Source organism: Diuraphis noxia, unplaced genomic scaffold (genome assembly GCF_037042655.1).
Source record: "Diuraphis noxia isolate RWA-SAM2 unplaced genomic scaffold, SU_Dnox_SAM2 contig0004, whole genome shotgun sequence".
In the NCBI taxonomy this organism is placed as follows: Eukaryota; Metazoa; Arthropoda; class Insecta; order Hemiptera; family Aphididae; genus Diuraphis; species Diuraphis noxia.
This window is the reverse complement of record NW_028301714.1, coordinates 65534850-65554963: the sequence shown is the minus strand read 5'-3', so window position 1 is coordinate 65554963 and position 20114 is coordinate 65534850. Positions and strand designations below refer to the sequence as shown.

The 20114-nt window shown below is 29.1% G+C and overlaps 1 protein-coding gene across 2 annotated transcripts; it reads right to left on the bottom strand.

The window, feature by feature from the left end:
* Positions 1-1208: 1208 nt before the first annotated feature.
* Positions 1209-13876, bottom strand: LOC107172983 (zinc transporter ZIP3-like). 2 transcript variants are annotated; one of them, XM_015523318.2, is made up of 3 exons: positions 13522-13876; positions 11350-12606; positions 1209-2932 (listed from the first exon to the last, which is right to left on the bottom strand). In XM_015523318.2, the coding sequence occupies exons 2-3, from the start codon at positions 12151-12153 to the stop codon at positions 2558-2560; spliced, it is 1179 nt and encodes a 392-aa protein (XP_015378804.1). In that variant the 5' UTR covers positions 12154-12606; positions 13522-13876; the 3' UTR covers positions 1209-2557. The 2 variants fall into 2 exon arrangements, with proteins under 2 accessions (XP_015378804.1, XP_089082067.1); XM_089225941.1 differs by having other exon boundaries at positions 11350-12621; positions 13522-13862.
* Positions 13877-20114: the final 6238 nt, after the last annotated feature.

The window sequence follows — 20114 nt, the reverse complement described above, 5'->3', positions numbered from 1 at the left end:
TAGACGGCATCCCACAAAAAGAATATGTTATAGCAGTTGGGAAAATAGCCTCTCCCAAAAATATCACTTTCGTATCTAGAATTTTTAACAACCGGTTCTGCATATTCCTATCTAGCAAAAAAAAACTTAGAGAGCCTAATAGACACACACCCAACCATAACAATAAACAACCAGGGTCTAAAAATTCGGAGACTTAACAACCCAGCTAAAAGGATAGTAATATCCAACGTCTGCCCTTCTATCAACAACCAAAGCATCCTTGATCAATTAAAAATGCTTAACATTATCCCTGTCTCTCAAATAAGCCACCTCAAAGCTGGAATTTTTTTGCAGAAGAATATGATCACATTCTCAGTTTTCACCGATAAATGTACATAAAATACGACGACATTGTCGATATTCCAAAAATACCAAGTTCACTATTAATCAATATAAACGACTCACAATTTCGTATATTTTTCACGGACGATAAAATAACATGCTTCATCTGCAAATCTACGAGACACACCACTTGATTTGCAAAAAAGCGATGGTAAACAACATGAAAATCTCTACCACACCTCACACAATGTAACCGAGATAAATTCTACGTCAGATATCTAGCCACAAAATCGATCAAATCGAAAACTCCCAACCTCCTAACAATTACCCAATGCTCATTACCTTAGACGAAACTCCCTCAAACTGGAACGTCACCACTGAATCCTCAGCTCAGAAACGACAGGCACCACCAACAACAATCTGCTCAGCCTCCACTAGCCCACTATACACAACTACTCAAAAACCACCCCTCCTTAAAGACAAAAAAAAACAAAATTAAAACGACAGAAAAAATCACAGTTTCTGAAAACATTCCAATCAATCAAGATTCTTGAAGCCAGAAAATCGTTCCCCCTCAAATTCACACAAACGTTTTTCAGATAACTTGGACACTCATTTGGACCCCATCAGCCATATTTTTGAGCAGCATAATCAATCTAGCTTACATTTTTCACAATTTACTATTAACTACCTACTGTTTAATTTAGTATTGTATAGTTTTTAGTGTTTTTACTTTATTAGTTTAAATATTATACCAAGTATACAGTACATAATACATTAATACATATTATAAACAAAATACTCCTGTCATAGTATATTACAATTATTGTTATTAAATAATAAATGGTCTTAGAAATAATAATATAAGCCAATATAATTACTATTTAGGTATTTATTTAATGGATTTGTAGTGAAACAATACAGAAAAGTATAAAATAACAACTGATAAAGGTAATACAATAAAACAATACACTTATATTTTATATAGATTCTCGTATCCATAGATTTGCTTGATATCGTGTTTATAAAAAAACCCACGTTACAGAAAGTTTTGTGATTAAAATTGTTAATTGTAAATTTTTAAAGATTTCGAATTGGTCATTTGGAAAAAATAGAAAAATATGTGAATATAATCTAAATCAAAATATAAAATATACATTAGTCATTAGGTAGTTAATACAAATATAATTGAATAATTTAGTAAAAACTTAATTTTCTATACTATTTAATTTATAAACATATTCACTTATACATGTATATAGATTATATCTTATGTATAACAATATAGCGTATAGACTGTATAACTACTTCTTATTGAATATTGATTACGAATAAACAAAATAAAATAAATTTATTTATTATTAATAATACGTCACAAGTCATATTATATATATTTTCGATAATATATTTCGTTACTCTCTATTTGTTCGTTCCTTTAATTTTAATAACTTTTAACTTTGATATTTTTTTTATTTATTGAATTACTTTTGCAATCCACCACTACCTTCTTAGTTATTATTAGAGAAAAAACAAACTTCCCCATGAAGAGGGCTTATGACCAACTATTACTTAGGTACACTGACCGATGTAAATAAACCAATAAATATTATAATACAATTAAAAAATCTCGTACAAATTAAATAGTTAACAACGAAATAACGTATTTTTGATATTTTATTTGAATTTTATACGCAATGAAAATTGAGCCCCACTAAGAAAACTCGTATGGAATATTATCTTAAACCAATGTGATGAAGTGGAATCAATAAATATTTACTGTTTTATCGGAATTCGTAATTATATACGTCACAATAGCAAATGATAAGATATACTTTTTATTCTATCATCAATATTATTTAAATATCTATAAAATACAAATACACAATTTTTTAATCTAGACAATTTTATTAATCAATATTTTTTTTCTAGTTTCAACCTTTCTGTAGTAAAGTAATCTTTTAAAAAAAGGTTAATTGATTACGTTTGATAAGAATATTTTTATTTTGTAAGATGTAATAATATTAGACATCATTTCATCACGACCACATCTTTTTTAGCTGAGTTAAGTGTATTCACTTAACTATTCAAACTTCAAACTTCATTTTACTATTCTTCATAATGTATAATACGTCCAATTGGTAATCATAGTATAAGTAGGTAGGCAAATGGACATAATATATAACTATATCACAAATAGATACATTCGTCCAGAAATAATAAATTAGTTGAAAAAATATTATTCTGATTCTGATATGAGTAATTGAATGGAAAGCATCGATACAAAACCAATAGCAATAAATATTAGTCGTAATATTCTTTGCTTAATTTGTAGACTTCCAACAGACGGTTTGAGAACTTCAAAGAATACCACATACATCAACGTGCCGGTAGCTAATCCTTGTAGTATGACTGATAACAGGACCACAGTGTTTGTTTCTTCAAGACTGCTGACCAGAGTGCCTACGCCAATGCCTATCGGAGACGTGACAGCAAAAAGCAATATTGAACAGTGCGCTAGCAATGGCTTCGTCCTGTCCGAAAGCATCTGTAATCCGACGTAAAATGCGATGACCAGCTTATGGCATGCAACGGCCACAGCAAGTGACCAAACCTGTAAAACAAAAATTAAAACAATATAGTTATTAATTTCCGTATATATATAAAAATAAATATTTGGATAAGAATAGTAAATGGATTATTAAATAATAGATTATTCATTGCTTAATATTATATTATATACCATACAAAACCTTTTCCTTTAATATCTATGAAATATTTTAGAAGGATAAAAACGTTGTTTCTTAATTAGAATTTTACAAATGATATTAATTATGAAACAACTAATAATAATCGAAAATTGTGTGGTTTATAGAAAATACTAATATAAAATTCAGTAAAAATTGCATGTATCCACGATAAATTCTTTTAGAATTACACCAATAATCAAAATCAATTTTGTCGAAAACCGGATTTGCATAATTTTCCCGTTTTTCTTTAATTTTGTTTTTTCGATGCATTTGAAAACTACTGGAAATATTATTTTATTCCCGAAAGCATCAACTTAAGTCATTTTCCCAAGGTACCGAATTTAAAAACCGAAACTTTAACTCGACTATAGATATCGGGTAGACACAAATAAAAATAATGATAAAATAAAACACATATCATTGCAAATCAATACATTCATTGTTTGCTCAGAATCTAAGATATAAGATTTCTATTCAATTATTAAAACTAGTTTTTGAAAAAAGTAGAACAATATAGAACGAGTTCTATATTGAACAATTAAAACAAATGTTGAAAAGAAAGTAATTAGTCAAATATATTTACAGTGATAGTACAGACAAAGATCCAGCCGCGCAGGATCCATTTTATGTACATTATTTATTTGTTTAATTTTTTTTTATTGCGACTTGCGTGGCGCCATAATATGCCATTTGGAATTTAAAAGATTGTTTATACATTATTTAAAAATCTATAGGCAATATGAGATAAAATTTATTACATACAATAAGTGCAACGAAACATTTTTTTAATATTTTGTGCACGATAATAGTTATGCTTATTAAATACATTTAAATTCAATAATTCGTTTATATAAGACATAAATATATAGTAAGACATTTTCAGACAACAGTACCTACAATTAAAATTATGAATAAAATCAAAGTCCACAATTTTAAAAGATATTAAGGTTTTTGGTGGACACGATATATTTGAGTAGGATATCTTATTTGAAACTAAATGTTTTGGGTTGTATTCCAAATATGTTATGATGAAAGTATATTATGTCTATTATAAGTAAATACTTTTAATTAATTCTTTCAATAAATCTTTACTATATATATATTGTAGTCGTAAGTCGATCATTGTGTTATTAGTATTAGGGTTAGAATGTTTATGATCTTAAAAACACTAAAAAATGCATGCAAATATGCACAAAAAATATCAAAATATGCTCTTATAAAAAATTAAACATGTCATTATAACATTTTATTTCTAATCCAAAATGTATTTTAAATTAATTTAATAATTTACAACTTTTCTTATAACTTTAAACTTAAATACAAGTATATAAAAATATGATATTTTGAAATTAAAAACATAGGTACCTACTTACAGTAAATTAATATTTAATTTTGTTTTTACTCAATAGACACAAATAGGTATACATACAAATGCGTAGATTTATTGTCACTGCTTTCTTTTGTGTTTCTTTTGATGCAATTCTATAATGATTTTATAATATAAGTTATTTTGTCCTATCTATACACTATCGCAATCATCGGTCGTAAACATGATTAATAAACGTAGAGTTAAAGTTAAGATAAGTAAGTAATATGGATAAGTTAATTATAAACAACGGGTTTCATATTTCCTCATTTTCGTTAAATGTGAAGCCGACTGTGTCTACCTATGGGTTTTTATTGAGGTTTATATTGTATTTAAGTTATTTTTTGGCGAAATATGCATTTATTCATAATCATCCAAAACTTAAATAATCCAAAAATATGCAAAATAAAATTGAATGTATTTGATTCTATGTCGCACAAAACGTATTTATAACTTAGTCTGCAATGTGCACGACTAAAAGAAAATTATGCAAAAGTCATAAATATCCTAACCCTAGTTAGTATTAATTTTAAAATTGGTTCATGAAATTATTTGAAACGTTTGCTTGATTATTCAGTGTTCGGTACCTACTTGGAAAATATTTTTATTCATATATTTATTTTGTTATAAATTTCATATAATGCTTTCTTATGGTAAGATTTTTTGTTTTACCATACATTATTATTGTAGCACTAATCATGATAATCAAAAAATTGAATATTATTTTTTTTTAAATTGTTTCTACAATAATTGTACTTAAGTCAATATTATTCTATACCAGAAGTGAGAAACATGAATACGTTTACGAGTCACATGGATAAATACAATAATATCAAGAGTCAAAATGTTTATAAAAATATTTTATAATTTTTATAATTTATCGTATTTTGTCGTTAATAAGTAAATATTGATTTTTTTTCGATAAGACGTGAGCCGCATAGGACTATGATGCGGGCCACAAGTTGGCCACCCCTGGTTTATACTATTATACCTAAGTATACATATATACAGTAAATCAATTTGATAATAACAAATATATGACGTCATGACAAGGCGTGAAAAAGAAGCCCAAATCATCGAGGGGATCGTCAGAACCCGAGTTATTGAGAAAATTAAGGGTCATTGTTTTATAGGTACTTTGTTTATGTCCAAGACTTCAATACGCTGAGAAAACATGCTATGAAGCTCTTAAAGTTTTGATTTTATCCAATGAAAGTGCTCCGAATATAAACTTGGTTTTTCCTTAAATACTCTTCTTTTGTTCATTAGTTCGTACTGTATAAATGAATTTGGTTCTATCGTTTAAAATCCATCTACCGCTGGTGACACTCAAATTTTAGAAAGAGTTCAACGAAAATTCTTAATTATATCCTCAAAATTGACTGGCCTCTTCTGGACTACTAAATCTCTCATCCAAAAAGCTTAAAGTCAATCTTCTATTTCAGATTCAAGACAATAATGAAGAATACCAACGTGAACTCAAATTTTCAAAAAAATTTATATTGTTTATATTTTATGATCATAAATCAAAAGCTGCTAATTTAATTGTTTCACGAAACTTCTGGCAGATGTTGTTGATTCTTCTACATTGCTTTCCTATATCAATTTAGAGTCGCCATCGTCAAACGAGAACTAATTTTCCTGTCTTCGGCCGTTGATACGGGGGTTGAGGGAGACGAGGGGGGTTATAGCTCCCCTTACAACATGGAAAGTATATAATATTTATCATAAAATATGTCATTATTATGATAAATCCCCCTCCCCACGATATTAAATTCCTGTCTAAGACTGCATGTCTTATACGATTTACAAATGAGGACTCACCCGTTTTCTATTTAAGTTTTTAAATTTTAAATTATTAGCTTTATTAAATTATATTGTTCATTTTGTGTGTATTACATATTCATTCACTAGGATCCGGTAAGTACTGTTATAAAATAACACAAAATAAAATATTTAATTTTCACAAAAATAAATGAAAGAATTTGATAATATCTAATATTTGTCGACTAAATAGTAGTTTTGATACAAATATGAGATTAAAGTCTACACAAAAATAATAATTGCATGTGTATAACTAACCTTCAATAATAAGAAAGTGAGTAGTATTCTGAACTGTTGTTCACATGCGTATAGATACTTTAAATAATTATTTATGAACAATCACTTATCACTTTAAACTGTTCATTTTTTCTAGTGTGATAAATTATATGCAATAATTATTATTTTTTACCTCACGTCGAGGTTGCGCTTTTGAGTATTTACTCGTTATCATATTTTTGTGTATTTACTAAAAATGCATAGCTCAAACTACTTATTCAAATTGTCAACTACTTTACCTTTAACAATTTTATATAAGTAACTATATTTTATATAACGATCTTATTTAAGTGTTATCTCCTAACAAGAGACAACCAATAATAAATATAGGAATATATAAAATATAAATTACAATACGTAGGTATTTATTACTAGAATTATTGAATAGAATGTGAATTGTTGGGTAAATTTTAAATGGAATAGCCAATCGATAATAAATTATACTTCAGTCGAAAATTAAGCATAAAAATTGGCTATATAATAATAAGCGATGATGTGAGGAGTTAATGGTTACCACTTAAAAGACAAAAAAACTTAGGTACATCTTAAAGATTTATTGTTATATTGATATAATATTACATTAGCTGATATCAATATTATAAAATTGCTTGTGCTATTACTCATTTGTCTATTTGATGCATTACTATTATAATTACCTATATATAACCTATTTAAATAATATATATATTTTCTATTTATATAAATGTGAAAATGAAAATTTTGTCACGCGTTGCTTTTGTAACAACTCATCCGAAAGTCACGTGGTTTTTTTGTAAATGATAGAATATGATATATCGTGGAGCATAATTCTATAGAATCAATTTGTGACAATGAAATATTGAGAGATAAAATAGGAATAAACTGGTTTATGTATATTAAAATAAAATTACAAAATTCATGTTTAACGGGCAACGTATGTAGTGCATATGGGATCCAGGCGTCCAGCTAATATTATACATATAAAACCTTTATATTAATATTAAAAATCTATAAAATAAAAAAGTCAATTTGTATCAAACAATCATTATACAACGAACATTATTATTTATTACCTATATAACTATTAGAAGTTATATCTGCCATTGAGAATGAGTTTCCGTCAATTCTACCCTAAATCCTAAATTTTGTGTTTTGAAAATAAAGCGTGGTTTGAAATTACAAAAACAATTTTCAGTGTAGGTACTTCGATGGTAATACCAAGAATAGTAGTTGATTAGGAATAAATCCATTAACATCGTAGAGCTTATTTCATGGGCGTATATCTAAGACCTAAGAGGTCTCTTGAAATATCGAGCAGGTCGGGACGTCACTATACGTAATACAAAATAAGAGCATGCTTGAAGTATAGTATTTAATATCTTATAAGATTTTATAATATTTATAAATATAATTCCATTATAAAAGCATTGTTTCACAATAAAATACTCTTAAAGATAAATATGTAAGTTAAGCATTTTTTCTTTTTTATCTAGAAACAATAACATTTTACAAGAGGGGTTTAATACACATTTATTTCTTTTTATTCAAGTTGTAACATGTCTTAAATATTATAATCGAACACTTTTAAGTTTAAATACCCGCAATAAACTAATTAAAATGAATGCACTAGAATTGTTATATTGTTGAGTACCTATGAACTGGATTGGTATAAAGATATAACAATATAATTATAAAATGCTTAAAACCAATTATAATAAATAATGTTTCAATAGGTACATACTGCGTGTATGGCATATTATTAATTTTTCATATGCTCAAGTGATATATGCTTAAATTTGGCTCTTATATATACATTTATAGAAAAAATGGTTGTCAAATATTATAATATAATATATTGTAGTTAAAACTAAGAATATTCATAAAATAATTAAGCTTTTATTTTTATTAAAAAATTAATACTGTTATAAATATACTTGGAAAATTGATTAATTAGGTATGCATTTTTAAATTCTTTAAAGTTCCGTAGTTCATCTTACTAAAATGAATGTAATATTTTTTGTTGTAATTAAAAAAAAAAAAAAAAATAGGGTAAATAAAATAGATATTTTCTGTAATTATATTTATACAAATAATCTATTACAATAACTATACATTATAATATTATACACCTAATTTAGCTTTAAAAGGATTGTGAAAAACAGGTCTTAATAAACGATAGTCATAACTCATAAGCTTAAAGATATTACTAGTTAGGAGTTTTGGAAAACTTATAAGTCTAAAAATTTAACTCAACTTGTTATATTATTGCAACCTTTACATCATACTCTAATCGCCGAGAAAATGTGGTTACTTCTTTCGTCGATGGGGTACGATGCAATTTGGTTTGTGCACAACCACACCTAACATCATGGAGTACTTTGGCAATTACTTCTGTATATTTTTTAAATATTTTAAGTAAATACTGTGGAGGCGTTTGTACGGTTTGAGGTTTGAGGTCGGAGGTTTTAATATTTAATTTATAATAGGTAGGTTGGGTTAGGGTATCGATGAGTAATGAAAAATGAGAATCAAGAATAATTGATATAGGATCACGTTTTTTTTTTTAGGGTTAAGGCTTCGACAACTGAGGTCATTAGCCTGGGGGAACTGTAGGGGAAGGTACTGTAGGTTTTAAACTCGTGGGTATTTTGGCAGAATTTTGAATGGGCACCCGTAGGTTTCTGCCATGCCCGGTTGGGGGGCGGCGGCCTCTCTCTCCAGACACCGCGAAATGCCCAAAGAGCGATGCCGCCCGTGACCGAGGTTCGAACCGGCAACTGCGTGCATGGCAACAGACGCCTTAGTCCGCTCGGCCACTCCACCCCCCGATCATGTTTTTATTTTCTAAAACATTTTTAGGAAGTAGAAAAAGTCAAAAGTTTAATTCTTGAATGTTTTATTTATCTATATAGATTTAACATTGATTAAAGCATTGAACCATGAGTATCGTTGAAAATATTAGGTACATCAGTACATGCAATACTGTAATAGCGTTACACTTGTTTTTAGACAAACTTTACCATTTTTTAATAAACCAGCTGACAGCTGTTCTTAGAAACTGTTTTATTATTATAATTTCTTAATTTGACCTTATTCATTTCTTCAAAACAAATGTATCGATTATAATACAAGTATTATAAACCGTGTAAAATAAACTTTAACCTTAATTTTTTAACAGTTTTTTAATTTAGATAAGTACTGTAAATGTATTTACGGTTTAGGTAAGGTGATCAAATAATTATTGTTTGTTTTATATTACTATACAGCTGGACAACACAATCTACATATTTCATCCAAAACTTGATTACATTTTGAATATCTAATATACATTTTGTAAGTGCTACGAGATACGTAAGAAAAATATATTTAGATTGTTACGATATTTTTTTAATTTTTTTAATTTTTTTTATTCTGATAATTATGTTTATTCCGTACAACGTACTGTTGTTTTCTAATCAATTGTAGATTAATGTTTGTGTAGATAAAGTGCATTTAGTATGGTATATACTTATATATTTTATAGACAATCGTTAGGTACATAGAATTATATATTCAAAGAAGTATTGAATCAGTTTTATTTTTAAAACCATACATTTAAAAAAAAAAATTAATCTTTATTAAAAATACCAATATACCCAACCAAATTAAAATTGGATAAATCTTTTGCTCTTAGAATAATATTTTAATAATTTTGTTAATATTTACGTCCTATCGTATTGAGCACCAATTCGTATTGACGTGAAAACTGACAAACCGAAAACTATCAATATACTATTGTACAGCTGTACACTTGTACGTACATAAATAAATGCAAATAATACAATAATGTAAGAAAAACAGTGAGGTCGATTTTACTATGACCGATAAAATAAAATAATATAATGTACAATTTTATATATTGATAATGGGTCGCCGCTCACTGAACGTGTTCAACACACATATTATTACCTACAGGCTTGTAAAGTACTCGACCAATGGTTTTCAAATACTTTTGAAATAAGTATCTAAATACAAATTTAAAATACTTTTGAAAAAAGTGCTCTTTAATTAGATAGTATTCTAAATACTTTTTAAAGTACCTAATTAATCAGTAAAATGAATGATCACATTCACATACATTATCACTTCAGAAAAAACGATGAATGGACATATGCATAATGTAGTCGTAAAATATAATCCATATAAAAAAATACAATATTTGGATATTAAGTTTTATTTTCATGTATTCCATACATGATATATATAGTATTAAATTCACAAAATTATTATCTTCAAGGGCAATAAGTCGTTCATTAATTTCAGTCATCAGTATATAGTAGGTAGTATACTTCAACCATAGGTAGATGTAACAGGTATTAGTTAGTAGTTACTATTATAGTCCATCGATTTTATAATAAAATGGGAATTATACCAATATTATAAAGATTGTCATAATATCTAATATATACACATTCACATGATGATTGAAACATTTTTTGTCGGTGAGGAGCGTGTGCGACAGTGGCTTATACTGTTATTATGCTCCATCGAACTTTCGAACTAGGAAAACAATCAACAGAATATTCATTCAATATGCCATATGGGAAATGTATAGTTGAACCAAACCATGATGCGTGGTAAAATTGTTGACAAATTAAATGCAATAAAAACTTAAATAGATTCAAACGTAAAAAAATAACGAATACAAAAAATGTCTCTCAAGTACCTTCCTATTTACAAAATGCTAACAAATTTCTTACGTACAAGACTGCAGCTGGCAGAGTCGTCGGATATACTTAAAGTATTATAATATATTGTACTTAAAATTGTAAGATCTTATAAAATGCAGTGAATTACCTGCGTTGGATTTTTCTCCAGACCGACGGCTAGGCCCTCGAACAGTTCGTGTATGCTGAGCGCTCCGACGACTAAGAATCCGCGGAGGACCGACTCGGGCGACGTTGACGACGACGCATCGACCGGCACCGATTTCTTGACGGCCGGAACAGGTTTCTTGGTGGCTGCCGCCAGCTCGACCGTGGACATGCACGAGTTGTAGTTGGCCACCCGCCCCGCCGCGTCCACCTTGTCGTATTCGGCCGCGACCACAGCGTCGGAACGACGCTGTTGCGACACGACACCGTCGACGCTGCCACCGCCACCGCGGTTCGTGGTGCTGTGGCCGCTGTGGCTGTGACTGTGGCTGTGGCCGCTGTGGCTGTGACCGCTGTGGCCGTGGCTGTGGTGCGCGTGACAGTCGTTGCCCGCGAACCCGTGAACCAGTTCTTCGATCGAGTACATGAAGAAGAAGCCCGCGCACATGACGAGCTCGGCGAGCAGGCCGGCCACTGGCGATTTCGAGTCGAGCGTCCCGTCATCGGTCAGCCGCTCGACGCCCTCCCGGACCTCGGGCAACAGGTGCAAGAACGTGGTGCACAGCAGCACGCCGCCGCCAAAGTTGAGTATCAGCCTGAGCGCGGTGTTCGCTGCGCCCCGGGATCGCCGCCGGATGCCCATCCGCTCGAACACGCATACGGGTGTACTGCCGGCCACGAACGACGACACGCCCAGGAACGTCATGGCCAATATTTTCGCCAGCACCGCGGACGAAGTGTTTTCGTCCGCCGGCCTCTCCGTCTCCGCCGCCATCGAGAGCACCATCACGACACTACACCCGTCTATATGTAAATATTGTATATTATCTGTATTGTATCGTATAGTTGTCACTTGTCTTCGTCGTCGTTGTTGTCTTGTATTCCTCGGATACGGTCCGGCACCACCGCGACCACGACCCGTTCGCTACAGCTATAACCTGCTGTGCAACCACACGACGCAGACGTTGAACGCGCGCCGCCGAACAGACACTGCCTGCGCGTGTGTGGGTTTATTTGCGCGAGTGTGGGTATATCGCACCGCGCACACACGCACACTCACAGACACTATAGTGGCCGCGAGATAAGGCGACCGCGCGCGCTCGACAGATCTAATCGCGTCCGCGTACCGGCACGTTGTCGCACTCGACGATATTATATTATATTATTATTATCGGCATTCAGTCCGATATACAACTGCTGTACCGGTGACGGCGTTCTCACAGCTCATATACGACCATCACTGCAACCAACACGCCTATAATTAATACCTATTTAGTGTTCTTTACTGTCGAATATTATTAACAAGCATTAAAAATATTGTAATGCTACTGCGCGCATCGTGTTTATTATTGTCTCCTGTTGTTGTTGTTATTGTTGTTGTTATTGTTTTTATTATTGTTATTATTAATATTTCCCTTTCTCATTACATTGTATTACAGACATGCACGTGACATTGAATCTAAATGCGTTCCGACACGTTCGGTTCAGAGATTTTTCAAACATAAATTGGGCCCGCTTTTTTTGTCATTCCGGTACAACATTTAAGTATTCAACCTAGCACATGAAATTATTCACCGTCTTTTGCGTCAAACATGCTGCAGTAACCATCGACATAAGTAACACATATCGAACATATAAGTGTGAAATATATTTTTGGTTTTTAGTGGGTACCTATGAATTTGTTGTTTCTCTCTTTAACAAACGACATGGACAATTTTCGTTCACTAGGTAGTTTCGATAGTGTGTTTTTGTTTCAAGTATAAAAGTGTCGCATACTTTACCAATTAATAATGAGGAATCAGCTCAAACTTATGAGTTAACAGGTACACCCACCACAAATAACATTAGTAGGGAGTAGCAAAAAATGGCTATTCGTATTTACTACTATTTGTATTATGTATATTATTTTGTTTTTTCTAAATAAGTTTTTATTATTATTGATTGGCTCATATAAATATATAGGTACACGTCGTACCGAACAAAATTCGTCGTAAGCAAAGGGTGTCCCGCGATTCGCAAACATATTATTATTATTTTATTTTTCTAATGATCTAATATATTTATGTATACATATATGTAAATACGACTGAGCACGAACTGGATTTTAATAATATATTATTTTATTACAACCCAAAAGTACAACTTGTCAACTTACTATTCTCGATATGGACAAATAAATCCTCGCGGGATGCACTGTGTCCTGCTCTGGCATTGTGCGCACCGGTTAATACGCCGTTTTCGTATAAGACGTTTAAGTACTCGTCAACGACGTCAACTAGGCGATAATCCAATACCTAAATATAAGAAATAGGCAAGCCACGAACTTATTGACGATATTATAAAATATAAATTTTAATATTATTAAAAGTTATGACACTGTGTTTATTGCGTTTTGGTGGTTCAATAACAAATTATTATTACAATCATTTTATATATTATTCAACAATATTGTTCAGCAATTTATCCGCTCTTTTGCGCGTTGCAATTGATTACGAGTGACTCGAAAAAACTGATCGATTCCTATCTATATATAATACTATAGATATTAATATTATAGTAGGTAATAATACAATATATAATACGCGTACCTGGATTATTAACAATAAAATTGTCGACTTTGATTGTTTACCTACTGATATATTAATATATTATATTATATTATTTTTTCACAGTGTTCGCATTATACGACGTACCCATCTATTATGCACGACCTGTGCATGTCTTCAAAGAAAATATCTGTGTAATCTATCCAGGCGTGCGAGTTTTTTTTTTTAAACGATTATAATATTATTTATAGCGCGTGTTTAATTCTGTTAACGACAGCGTTTTGAATAGTTCGGTTTTTTTATGTAATACAACACTACGCATTCTGTCAACAAAGCGAACCCTTTAACGTCAATTAATTGTCTGCTAAGTACTAAAACATAAATTTAAGATTTCGTTTTTAACTAATCTACAAGTAGGTAGGTAGGTATGTAAAACAATTGATATCACGTCATTACGTTATCGAGTAGGTTAATCAAGTGTGTCTATATTATACGCTCTATTATAGACTATACGTAGGCTTACATAACACTTTTTTTGACGAGTTTGATAAATAGATAATGATTAAAAAAAACTCATTAATATTACATTACATTAATATCGTAAAACATAACTTTATACGTACATAAATACATGGTCCTAACTGCAATGATATGTTATTTACTTGATCACATAAAGATAAATTATACAATTTTTAATTAGCTACCTAGGTCATATTTAATTTTGATAAAATATCATCTTTTGTATCTATTTATATTATTATTGTAATATTTTCACACATTAATTAATAATTTGAAAAAATTTGCTCAATAAGAGTCAATGATGAAATATTTTGATAAATATTAGTGTTTGAAGTTCGTTCAAGTATACCTACTTTTTTTTTTAGCTTTTTATTTTAAATCTAGCTCAAGTATGCCTACTTAAGGAGTGGAAAAGTGCGTGTGTAGAATCAATGAAATATATGAACTCAGTCAATAAAATTGATATTCGTTATTTGTATAAAAACCAATTTCGATTAAATTAAATTAAGTGTAATTAATGTATTAAAATTTACTAAAGTATAATTTATAAGACATTTTAAACTATGTTTGTATCCACCGTGATAAAAATAAAAATGTATAAATTTAATGTTTATTTAAAAAACAGGAGTGTTTTATATGCAGGTAACTGAGTACCTATTAATTAAAAAATTATCAATTTCTGAATGTTTTTTTTTCATCATAATCATCACACAATGAATGCACAAGTTTTTAATTTACTAGCCAATATAATCAAAAGTCATTCAATATTAGTAATATTATAATATGAAGAATAGGGGAATTAATATAATATAATTTATCATTAGATATATTAATTATAATTTATATTATATGAAAAGATAATATTTTATATTATTTTAATAATACTAAACTATTAGATTTATGCTTATCGGCTCTTATAAATAAAACATGCGATACGTAACCTATTATAAGACCAAATTTGTATATTTTCAAATTTTAAAACTGGGTATATGTTATATTATTTATAGCTGACCTAACTAATAATTATAAAAATACAGTGAAAACGGACACCTCTATATAACGGACATCTCCACTTTTTCCAGAACTGGAACAAATTCAATACTTTTATACAGAAAAACCTCTTAATAACGAACAATCTAAGTAACGGACACTTTTATGGTAATTTCATTTTGATTTAGACAATTTTTACCATATAATAGCGAGGTAAACATACCTATACTTACCTACCAAATATTCTAGTAATTATGAACATAAAAAACACATTATACTATTTTAGATAATTATAATATAATTTATTACCAATCTACCTTTCAACAAACGTAAAATGACAATCAAATTATTAGGTAGGTAGGTACTATCCATTTGTTTATGTGAGATCATCTTTTGCTGTAATAATGGCCTATTTCAAAACATAAATGCTGCTCTTAAAAAAAAAAAAATAATTTCTTTCCTAATGTTGATCAATACAGTTTTATCTGTGTAACTGGTCATACAATATATATCTCACTGAAAATTGTAGGTAGGTCACTATGTGACCAGTGATGGCTAAACACGTGAACTCTAGTAATAAATATAGATAGGTACTAAATAATATTAACCAATTATTATTCTGAGTCAAAATATAAAATACTAATGATAGTATGATAATATTATATTGCTATAATGGCTATAGCTTGTTGACTGTAGTACTCATTAAATCAACACAGAAGAAATAAAAAGAAGATATCGTATAGATTATAATAATAATTGTATAACAGAAAATATAAAATTATCAGTTTTTATTTGTATTTCTTAAATCATGCATAATTATAATACAACTACCTAATTCAATTATTTTTTTCGAATCATTTCTGATGTTATTTTATACATAAATCATTAGAGCAAACAGTAATCTAAAGTTTATTGTTTTAATTTAATACATATTATTAATTAGTAAATTATATGAGGTTCAAAACATTGTAAATAAATTTTTTTTTATTAGCCTTCAGTCATCGACTATGATGGCTCGAATTGTAAATAAATTATTTTCACTATATTTATTAATTTCTCTCGGCAAAAGAAGATCTAACGCTTAGCCATTACTTGACTATCTTATAAAAATGTTATTTGGATTTTACAAATATTTTTAGATTCATTTTTATTTTTATTTAAATTAATATCAAAAGATTACTGGGCCTCGCAGAAAAACTCGTTATATACTTAATATAATATAATATACTTATAGTATATTATTATTATAATACATTATCTACATAATGACAATAAATTCTGAACGACAGTCGTTGAATTGTAATACGAACATGTGTATAGGTGCCTGAAGAAATGTTTCTAGTGGCAATAATGTTAGGATTTGTGGAGAAATTTTTTAATTTCTCCATTTTTCTTTACATTTTCTAAATTTATAAACGCCCTTGCCCTTGGCTCATAAATCCGGTAAGCATTCAACACATTTCGTGGGACTTAAAAATTACAAGTCTCACAAATACATGAGGAATTTAATAATTTCGTTACAATACTCGCAAACTACGATCATTTTAAGCATCCACTAACGGCGTCGCGAAATTAATAAAATAATCCGAAACCATTGTCTATCAAAAATTGAAAGGTAATTATGATTGGTACTTGGTAGTTGGTACTTTGGTAGTAACTATTTTCCTTGATCATCCAACAGTAAATATCTTGGTTATCCTCAGTTGTTTGTGAATTATATAAATTCATAATTAGAGATAAGTTTGCAGGGCATCTACAAGGAATGGAAATGTGTTACAGTGTGACACCTTTAGTTCCGGAGCCCGAACTCTTGGCGTAAACGTTACAAATAAACAATTAACTAGGCATTCCTATAAAAAATAAAAAATATACATAATATATTTAATAATTTAATATTAAAAATAAATATTAGACTTTATTGCATAAAATAAATCGAACAAAATGATTCTAAAAAATAAATAAATATTATTGGTTATAAACATTATTTTTTTTACTAATTTGCAAACATTTGTACATTGTTATAATAATATTATCAATTATGAATGTATTATAATTTAGTAAATTTTCGTGATGTCAACATTTTAGATTCTGAGTGGAGGAATGAATGTATTAATGTTTTACTATGAAGGTTTTATTTTTATTTTCTGCCTGTCATCTGCACCTGTTGGAATAGTAACAATGGTTAAATAGATTTTCATCTTCGGAAGTAATTTCTGGTAGTTAATTACACTAAAAAAATTATGCTATGGTTGGCCTTCCTCACTACCATTCAGCACTTAATGTGCAGTATTTGTGTTATCTATAGGTTTGTAAAATCCAAAATACCCTGTGTTGAAACACTAATCTGAGTATTGCTTTAATAAGTATATTACCATTTATCAATGAATCAATGCAGTCGTATTACTCGTATTATATATATTTGGATAATATGATGTATAATATTATCATTTACTGTCGTCGTTTTGTATTATATATATATGGATACATTCTATTTTCTGATGTGGTTATTATATATCGTAATTTGTAGAAGGTGAATGTTACCTAACCTAAGTTGATGTAAAATGCTAAAGACAAAAGCGGCAAAACAAAGATTTTACGTCGTGCTAGAGGGCGAATAATTGTCGCTTATATTAAGACCAAAATAACATAACCGCGGTTGCTGCACTGGTACTATATATATTATTGAATTATTATGTAAAAACATATAGTTCTATATACTGTTTTTATACATACCTCAAAAAACTTTTTTTATGTACCTATAATAATGTTACTATACTGCAGTATGTATTAAAAGCGTACCTACTTCCCGAATTTGGCGACGTTTAACGTTTATATCTGTAGACTGTAATTCTACGGGATAAATTTACTTTAAATTAATTCTGTGTCAGGTCTATAATCAGGTCGTTTTCGAATATTCTCTTAAAGATTTATATTTAATCAATGCAATATTTAAATATCAAACATATGCCTGTTTTATACTAAAAACAACATTGATCATGACTACATTATAGATTATCCGTCATCATTCGGGCGTGCATTAAATATTGAAAAATGATTCGTTCGGAACCGTGTTTTTGTGGTAAAATATTCCGTTGCAACTGAATTTACTATATTATTTTAATCACATATTATATGCTCAGAAACTTATTTTCTTGAAAAAATATTTAATTGGATATGTACAATATAATTGGATTACCCGGTCGGCTATAATACATATTACATTGGTAATACATTGGCTGTGCGTTTCCTCAAAACATGTTTTCAATTTAATACTTAATCCAATAAAATACGTTTCCAAATAAAAACGATTCTGTATAAATAATATTTCCCAATGGTTTAATTCCAAAATGCATATATTTTCGAGTAAATACTTTTCAAACGAAATATCTTCGTTGCCAAGAAGATGCTTTTCCGAACAATTATTGTTTCTTAATGAATAATACAGTTGCAGATAAGTTCAATTAAAAAAAAAAAAAAATACTATTGAAATTCTTACATTCTAAATAATCATTTTCCAATAAAATAAGAAAGCTAATATAAGTGGGTAACGCTCAACTGTATATTAGGTGTCTATAGAGGGTTACCGTAACGGATGTGTTATATTAGAGTTCAACTAAAATCTTTATTCATGGCTTAAATTTATAATCTTGTACAAATTTGAATTAAAAATAAATTTAAAAAAACTGTGTTTTTGTATTTTTTAGTTACAGAAATAATTATTTACATTCAACTATGATTTAAATTTTTAATCTTTAGCTATATATTAGTTGAACATTATATAGATTTTCTACTACAAAATAATTTGTTAATTTTGAATTTTATAAACTTTTCAAAATTTGAACTTTAAATGCTCATAAAAATAAATTGTACCTATATATTTATTTTTAATATTTTAGATTCTGAGCGGAGCGATGAATGTATTGATTTTACCATGATGTGTTTTTTTTTTGTTTCCGTCATCACGTTTCGGGGCAGTAAAAGTGCTTCGATTTTTGACTTCAGTACATCGTTCGATCAAAAAGTAAATTTAGTTGGTACTTTTAATTAAGGGAAAAACAGGAAATTTTACGTAGGTACAATCAGTTTTCGACAAAATCGATTTTGGTTTTTTATGTAACTTTAAAACAAATAACCATAGATAAATGAAATTTTCATCAAATGTTTATATAAGTATATTCTATCCACCGTGAACTTTTAAAAATGTTCGACTTAAGTTGAACTATTCATATAGGAATATGCAATTTTCAATCATTATTAGTTTTTTTAAAGTTAATATCAATATAAATTTATTTGTTGGGTAGAAAAGCTTGAAAATTTAATAAACGGTTCCTACCATATTGTTACAATAGTAGTTAAAAAATAAAATAAATTCATAGTCACAATTTTTTTTATAAGCATTCAAAGATGGAATTTTGACAAAATACGTAAAAATCACAAAAATTCACAAATTATTTTAAGCTAGAAATTCATAAAAAATGTTCTTTTTAAATCTAAGATTTGAAAGATTAATACAAGATTCCTTAAAAGTTTTTCAATCTTTATTACAAATAAAAAGTTCACCGGAATTTCAAATTAAATTTTTATGAGCATTTGAAATTTAAATTTTTACAACATTGGATTTTCACTGGATTTTCACTTTTAGCAATTTCCTTATTTTGGTTGAACTCTAAAAAAAATAACCACAGATACTTGA